General features: G+C 46.3%; 1 protein-coding gene across 1 annotated transcript in view; it reads right to left on the bottom strand.

The window, feature by feature from the left end:
- Window positions 1-442: 442 nt before the first annotated feature.
- RNLS (renalase, FAD dependent amine oxidase) overlaps window positions 443-8,860 on the bottom strand; it is a gene marked incomplete at both ends in the record, with an annotated part of 70,853 nt that continues 62,435 nt past the window's right edge. The window contains 2 exons of the mRNA XM_080348109.1: window positions 443-595; window positions 5,282-5,457. Of these exons, the coding sequence (XP_080204235.1) occupies window positions 443-595; window positions 5,282-5,457 (329 nt within the window). The remainder of the gene's footprint in view (window positions 596-5,281; window positions 5,458-8,860) is intronic.

The following is an 8,860-nucleotide window of genomic DNA, read 5'->3' as shown; positions in this document are numbered from 1 at the left end:
CGACCAGGGCTGACCTGCACCAGAGGAAATGACCACATTTATCTATGAAAGCTCTGGGATTGATTGTGTGTGGTCCTTCTGTCACTTCCACGGCTCCAGGTGCTCAGAGGATGAGTAAACTCTGGAGCTCCATGGGTTTTTGTGCTGCTTCAAGGCAGGATCCTCTCCTGGACACAATTGTCATCAGGAGACCTGGCAGGACTGCTGGGGCTCCGTGTCTATGACTAGAGCCCGAAAAAGCTTTGCTTCTAGCAAAGCAACCACTCGCAGCACAGGAAAATTCAATTCCATCCCAATAATGACTACAGCACACCAGTAGATCTTCTTTTATTTATTTTTGTAAGACAGAGGCCAGTGATGCTAACACTAAGCTAGAATTCAATCCCTCATAGTAAAATTAATCATAACTCTCGACTACATTTAGCAGCCAACTTTGAAATTGCTATAAATGAGACTTCACAGCCTCAGCAAGACTCATAGCAGAATCTATGCAGCCATCGAAGTTGGAATGAGTAAATCCATCGCCCCCACAAATCAGGAGAGGTTGAGTATGAAGAATCATCTGTCCCGGACAGTTGAGCACAGCTTTTGTAACCTGAAAAAGCATACAGGGAGATGGAAAAGAATGTGTTTTATTTACTTGAATTTCCCACCAGAAAGATCAGTATTCCTGAGAAATATGCTCCCATACAAAGCACCCCTCCCATCCCCAATCGTAGGTCCAAGCATTAATGATCAAAGTACCATAGTAAGAAGTATCTTCTGGAGCTAAATAATTAGGATAAAGCTTTCCCGTATGTGGAAATTCAGAAAACTTACAGCTGCATCCTGTCTTACTCTCGGTCTGTCTCAGCAGAAACAAATTGCCTGACCCTGGATAGATGTGGCACGGGGGTCTCTAAGCCAAAAGGTATAAAGCTATGTGATCTCACGCAGCAGATATTGAACTGTTGAACGAAGGGAAGGGAACCTGCAATTTCCAAGAGAGCCTGCGGCACGATGGGGTTGGCCAGGTGACCTGACTGGACGGGAACTGCAGTGGCTGTTGAGATGAGCCACCCACGCTCCGTGCTGCTGTCCAGCCTTGGGACAACCCTCCCGCCCTCCAGCTCTGCTACGCTGGGCTCCTATTTCATCCGAGTCACAGAACGACTTGTAGACACTGCCAGAGATACAATCAGCACCTTCTCTGTAAGTGGCACGGGAGGAGTTCTGAATAAGGTTGCTTTGATAAATATTTAATGTCATTCTCAATGTATGCATTGCATTCATTTTAAATATAGTTTTCCTGGCGCTATACCCTCCATTAAACTTGTAGAGCGGGTGGTTTGTATAACATTCCTAAAGGCGAATAATGGGCCTTGCTTTGGCCAGTACTTGTTAACCTGAAGATACCTGGAACTCGCAGGGATAACACAGCCTCTTTTTACTATTGTACTTTACAACAACCACCACCGCGTGTCAAAGGCAGAGGGAGAGCACACAACGCTCGTGTTTTCACCACGTTTGGCTGGCTTACGCGTTGCTCCAGCCCGTTTCAAACTTACGCGCAAAGGCTGAGTGTCCACGTTGAGCTAAACTAGTGCATCCCAGAGCAGCCCTGGTGGATCTCAGGAAGGAGATACGGCGGTGGCAACAGCACTGGCCTAGAGCTAAAATTGGATTCCTGTGCAGTAAACTGCCACTATACCCCATCGTGCAGCCATCAGCTTCGCTGAACGAGACCTAAAGTCGAAGGCACCTTGTTCAGTCCAGGGGATTTTTCCATTGACCCAAATATACACTCAGTAGCCACTGCCGTGCCGTTGTCTGCCATTTCCAAATACGGATCAGCTGCAAAAAACACCTACATTTATCTTACTGGCTCCATTTTGTGTTCCTGGCATGTTAGCATCACTTTGAAGGAGGTAAGTGTCTGAAACGGCTTTGTAGACAGTTGCGATCCATTCTCCGTGGCTCAAGAGAAGAGGGACTACGTATGGTAAATCTAGCCAAAGACCGTCTTTCTCAGACTGATTTTAGACCGGTAGTTAATCTATTCCTAACATTTTCATACTGACTGAGGTCACCGAGCAGAAACAATGAAGAAAGGTTTAGCAGCAAAAGGCTTTTTAGAAGTGTCCTTCCTTCTTGACTACCCAGTACCAAACAGCTTCTGGTTTGTCACACCCATCACAGGATCAGTATTTTCCCATCTTTTCACCTGTGTGGCAAGATTGTGTGCTCAGTGCAGTAAAAGCCCTCACCCTAATGACTGGAGAGAGGAATCATCCTGCCCCTTGAAGATCACGTTCTTCTGAAGGTGTTGTCCAACATAGATTCCAAATTACCCTCGGATATATGGGCGCAACCTGTTGGATCTCCATCCTCGAAGACCGCAAGCCTCAGTTAGACAAAGCCATGGTCGGGGTCACCTGGTGATAGTTGGGCTTTGAGCAACAGGCTGAACTAGAGACCTGAAGATTCTACGATTCTGTGTTTTCTCAGCATCCCTTACACATATAAAGCAACTCTACCAAAGCGGGGTGAGGGGCTGGGAAGCTCTTGGCTCTGACGGTGAATAGCGTCTCACCATAATTAAAGCGGGGGATCCAGAACTGCAGCTGTGCTGCTAAGCAGTGTCAGTAGAAGTTTGGAAGTCCTAATCCCTCATCCACCACAGATAATCGTAATGTCTGCGTTTTAATCCCAGGATTGTGTTTGGCCATGTGAAGGACATTACAGCCGGATTTAATTAACAAGTAGGATAAATCCCGTCTAAAAGAGTCAGGGGAAAGATGCACCCATCTTATCAGTTCCCTTTGCTTCTGTGGCAACAGCTTATTATAAATGAAAGTAGATACAGCTTTAAGAGAAAGAGGGAGCTCTGTCCTAGGTATTTAATTTAGGTAGTGATTATTTTATAGGATGGCAATAGAGATCTATTTACAGAGATAACAGATCCGACCTCCAATGATTTATCCGCAATCTAAGACATATTGACATCCACCCACCAAATTAAAGGCTGGCGCTAATTGCTCGGTGACACAGCCGTAAAGCACAAGGAGCTGCTGAAGTCAGTGGTTTTGCTTGGGAGCAGCACGGTCGATAGCGGGCAACCGAGGCGCTTTGAGAAAATAACAGAGCATCGCCCCGCGCCACGATGCCTGAATGTAGTTTTTAAATAGGGGAAACAGGATTCACATCTGGCGGTTTAGGAAGACAACAATTTTGAAGCGTTTGTGGAAAACAGGAGTTAATTCCTACCATCACTTTTCCAGCTACCTCTAAAAGATGAAGCAATAGGTACAAAGTTATAATAAATCCTGTGTGGCTGTCACTTTAGCAGGGTTCAAAAAGCATAGTTGTTGGTAGAATGTGACTGAGACTTTTTTGGTTTATTTGGTAATAAAAATAAACGGCCTGTTGTCTTTTCCTTTATCCACGTTTTCACGGTGAAATAAAACAGAACGGGCCACAGATGATGCACATGCTTACACGTCACCTTTGGCACTATGCTGAAAGTGTGAGTGGTGCAAGGAAAAGACCTATTAAGCCCTTTTCTTGCACACAGAAACAAAATAGCAGAATAGGACAAACTCTATAATAGAGCTCTGGGGAAGAAGCGGTTTCTGGGGCGGGTGTGACAAACCAGAAGCTGTTTGGTACTGGGTAGTCAAGAAGGAAGGACACTTTAATAAAGCCCTTTGCTCCTAAACCTTTCTTCATTGTTTATGCTCGGCGACCTCAGTCAGTATGAAAATGTTAGGAATAGATTAACTACTGATCTAAAATCAGTTTGAGAAAGACAGTCTTTGGCTGGATTTATCATACATAGTCTCTCTTCTCTTGAGCCACGGAGAATGGATCGCAACTGTCTACAAAGCCGTTTCAGACACTTACCTCCTTTAAAGAGATGCTAACATGCCAGGAACACAAAATGGAGCCAGTAAGATAAATGTGGGTGTTTTGTAGCTGATCCGTATTTGGAAATGGCAGACAACGGCACGGCAGTGGCTACTGAGTGTATATTTGGGTCAGTGGAAAAATCCCCTGGACTGAACAAGGTGCCTTCGACTTTAGGTCTCGTTCACTGAAGCCGAAATCTGCACGATGGGGTATAGTGGCAGTTTACTGACTCTGATCTTAAAGCTTTTTGTTTTGGGAGCTCTTTCCAGAGTGTCAGTCTGTTGGAGCTCAATTCAATTCCTCTCCTCCCCACCACCTGCAGCTCTTGTGCTCACAAGCAGTTTGCAGAAGAAAGGCGACAAATAATACAGGAGAAAAGCCCAGAAATGATAACCAGAAAAGGATGCCTTAACAGTGCCAACTGTATAGAGACACTGCTACTAGCAAGAAAACCCAGCCCTGAACTGATAACGAGGATCACATAAAACATACCATGATTTTTATGAGTCATCTGAAACACTAAAACCTATGCTAAGGTCGCTTTCGTATGACGCCTGAGAACAAATACTATGTGGTTTGCAAACTATCAATACCTAACTTGTGGAAAAATAAGCTTTGTGCTAACAAGAGCAGGTTCCTAACTTGGATGCAGATCAAGGGGTACGAGCAGACTTTACAACAGTAACTTTTCCAGACTTCATAAAAGGAAAAACTTTTAGGGGACTGCTTTAAGTAAATATTTTGCATCAACTTCCACATTCAATTTCACCGATGTAATTTCACTTAAGAGGCTTTGGGTAAACACGTAGCTACACTCCAATACTTTAGGAAATCGCCAACGATTTCCTCGGATTTTTAAAAGTCTGTAAAATATACACATTTCGCTATTATTACCCTTAGGTAGTTTACTTTAAAATATTTTTCGTATAACATACTGTTAAATTGAACCGGGCCAAATCAAATACTAACAATTAGTACATCTCAACACGAGTACTTCTGCTGCGCTGTGGTAGGGTGGGAATTTTGCTAATAATATCACATACTTTTGGACAGAGGAGAGACAGACCGAGTTGTATTTTTAAATACCAGCGAAAATCCCACCGAAGTATGTGGGATTTACTCCTTCCTGTGCACTGCTCCTGTCCCTGCTCACCCAGGGTGCTGCAGAACCTCCTGAGCCAGCTCCACCACATAAAATACAACTAGATGTGACCCGGCTGTCACTGGATGCTGTTCATGGGAAGACTGATGGATATTGAGTAACGATCCCCTCTCCTCTTGCTTCCCAAGGACCGAAACCACCGGGTCATACGATGTCCTCTTTCTTGCAAGTTGGTACCATGGCATCGCCCCAGCAGCATCGTCCCCGCAGACCGACCCCAGCACAGGTTACCTGAGAGTATCTCCATTTCTGACACTTGACGCTGGCTGGTTTAGGCAAGGATGGCACCAGCCTCTCCAGGTGATGGAGAATTAACCGCTGCACCTCTGCTGGGTCTGCATCCAGGTGATCGCTTCCAAACGTCACCGTTGTGTGAACTACAACCGAGGGCCCAACTTCAGGAGACTCTGAAAGAAAAGAAGAGAGATGCTTTTGAAAGGTTACTCATGAATGCTCGCCTGACCGTTGTGCCTCTAGCCCAGGAGTCAATAAGAAGGAAAACATCTGTGGCATCACTCTGTGCTTCCGGCTGGAATAAAACACAAGGAGTAACAACATGACTTGTTCACGAGAAGCACGGTGAAGAAATCCAGGCTTTCTGCAGGATTTGCAGTGGTTTTCCCACTGCAACAGCTCTAGCTCCACATGTATCTCCTAAAGGGACCTCAAGGCATTCCCACACCCCATAAGTAGCAGCTGGAAGGGGCAGGGAATATACTGGAAGCAAATTCTTCCCTTTTTTCCTCCCAGACATTTCCACGGGCTCTACAAGGAGGTCAACAAACTGGCCATAGTGGCAAACTGTCAGAAGAGAACAAGAAGAAACATGTAAAACTGCTTTATGGGAATTTTTCCAGCCAGGTCTTTGCATAATAACGAGAGCCCCTACAAGCGCAGGGCAGCCACAGCTGCCAACCTGCGAGGTCTCGCTGGGGTGGTGGTTGTGGAGGTGAGGCTTCCCCAGGGTCTTGCCTGCAGTTGGGACTCATGCGACCACTGGCAATGTAAAGGGGAAACCCTTCACCAAAGGCTGAAGCTCACCCAGCCATGGGTAAGATGAAGATCTTGGGATGAGGCAACTGGTTTTTTTTGGAAGATTGTTCTTGGAAAGGAAATGACCCTGACACCGCTCATGGGGATCAGTCCCCAGGGGCTTGGCGCTTTGCTTATGGCACATGAAGCCCTTCTGAGCAGATGTAAACCAAGCAAATTCCAGTCGTGGCCACCAAGAGCGCACAATCCACCATCACAGCAATGGCACGGGTCTGCCAGCAAGTCACCTCCTCCGTCCAAACAGCCGGTGGAATCTATTTGCTTACCCACCTACATCAGACTAATTCATATTCTTTCTCCCCCATGTGTCTGAAATGCACGTCCCCTTATAGGGACGGTCTTTGCAATGCAGAAATACGAAAGACTTGAACATGAAATCATCGCGAGATAAAAATTATCTTCAAGGCAAAGGACAAAAAACGAGGAGTGCTTGTTGCATTGTTGTGCAAAACATCTGTTCCCTCGATAACTGGTTGCATGCAACAGTATTTACAGAGTTGAAGGGCTAGAATAAAACTACTACTTTACATGTATGGAAGGGGAGAAGGGGAACAGAGGTTAGGGCAGGTTAGATGGAGAAATCAGCTCTTCCTTTTGGCCTGCACAAGTGAACGCAACTCAAGCTTTGCTGCTCTAGCTACCTGCGGGAAAGTGATGTGTGGCTGTCTACATGTGCATCGCGTGAACCTTCGGTACAACTTCTGCCCTTGGGCAAACATGTGCAAGATGAAGACCCAGCAGATCCTCATGTGAGCCGTTTCTGCTGGGGCTGTTCGCCAGGATGGATTGGCTGAAGCAAGGACACCATCTGGGTTCTGCTATATTTGAGGTGAGAGCTTGAACTCACCAAGATGGTCATTACATTAAGAGATGTCCTCTCACTCCATTAACCAGAAAGTCTGTCTTTTGGAAGGAGAAAAGCCTTTTCTGGTGAGACCTTTGTTTGAATCAGCACATTACTAGGAAAATATTTTACTTTCAGCAAATGAGCATTTTATGACCAAGGAATCCACAAAGAAAGAGGCAGTTAGACCTTTTCTGACCGGTGCTGACTGTTAGGTACCAAGCTTGATAGAAATATTTTGCTCTGCTGTGTCAGACCCCATTTGAGAAGATGCCAAATTCCAGGTTTCCAAGGGGAACCAAAATGTCTTTCTCTGATAAACTTTGTGTCCTGGGCTGATCACTTCAGCACACACCACAGCAGTGCCATATTCTGATGAACACAGTGGCTTTAAACTCAGCTGGAAGGATCCCTTCACTAAGTCTTTCTTGGGTGGGCCAGCTCGGTCAACGCTTGCTCCCGAGAACTGGGAAAAAGTGGGAGAAAGAGTGGGAAGATGTTTCCTGGCTGTGGTCAGGAATGTCCCCCGACAGGCCACGTCTGAAGGCACCGAGTCATGGCGATGCCTCTTCTCAAAGTTCTTCTTTTCCACGTCAGGCACCCTTAAGAGCAAAAGATGATTCACTTCACTTGCTCAGTTTTCAGCAAGTAACAGAGCTCTTTCCCTGGGTGATTTCCTGAAGTAGCCAGAACTTGTTTCCTATTTTAATCTGAGGTGCTGATTTTGTGCTCTCGTGTCTTGGTCTTGAAAGGAAACCCTAACCATCAGGGATGGACGGGCCCAAGAGTTCCACCCGACGTGGATTGAGGATGAGGGCACGGCAGATCTGGGGACTAAGACTGTAGAAGCAAACAAGGACTGGTCTTGTCTCAAAGCAGTGGCTCAACGCATCTTCCTGCGATTCTTCCCACCGCCCCTCGCGTGGCTGCACAGGACGTATCTCTGTTCACATCAGCTTTTCCAACCGTCTGGAAAAATGTCAGAAATGCTACTCAGTCTCTCCTTCCCATTTTGGGGGAGAAAGCAGGTTTTCTGACGTCTCTACAGAGAAACTGTCAGGGACTGACGACCAAGTGGGGAAGGTACCTTGGGATTTATTACGGTGTACATGGTATTTTGGCAAATTCTTCCACACGAGCTTGGCAAAAAGGCTCATTAAAAGACGTCTGAGCGTTTTAACAAAATAAATATTCATCGCTTGCTGTGACTTGTTATAGCCAATGATTCTTGGACAGGGTCGCCTTCTTTCAAATCTCTCATCTCTTCCACAGCATGTACAAAACAAGTTTCAGGAGAACAGGCAGTTCGTTGAGTTTTTAATTCCTCCTTTGAGCTACTCATAGCTTGGAGAGCTTCCAGAGGCCACTGAGTCACAGCCTTCCAGTACTGAAATATGCAGCCTGCGAGGATCAAGTTTAGCCTCGAGCCCTTTGCTTTCTTCTGCAAAAATACTGGCTGAGAGAGCAGCTTAAGATTCATTTTTTCCCTGAAAGCAACGAGGACGTCTCAGCCTTGATGCACCAGGTAGGAACGACGGTTCGGCTATCACGGGAGCAAAGCCACCATTTTCCTCCCAATGCATTTAGATCAGGCTGCAGCAGATAGCTTAAAAACGAGGGCTTCTGGCAGGGATTCTCAGGAGATTTTAATTTCCTTTATTTGCAGCAAAGATGAAGCCATCACGGCCATGCTAGCAGATGATGGAGATGTGGCCAGCCCAGGAACGCTCGGCGATGCGAGGGGTAATGGAAGCAGCACAAAAGCTTTTATCCGCTCCCCCTTTCCCCCGCCTCGTCCCAGCTGCACAGCGATTAATCCGATCAGCCGATGCAGCGGAAGGCATCAAACGCAGGGTAGGGCAGGGCGAGAAGGAGACAGCAGCGCTGGCTGTAGTTCGTGCCCATTTAATGAG

This window comes from Nesoenas mayeri, assembly GCF_963082525.1.
Source record: "Nesoenas mayeri genome assembly, chromosome: 7".
Lineage (NCBI taxonomy): Eukaryota > Metazoa > Chordata > Aves > Columbiformes > Columbidae > Nesoenas > Nesoenas mayeri.
The sequence above is the reverse complement of the archived record's forward strand: the minus strand, read 5'-3'. Positions and strand labels throughout refer to the sequence as shown.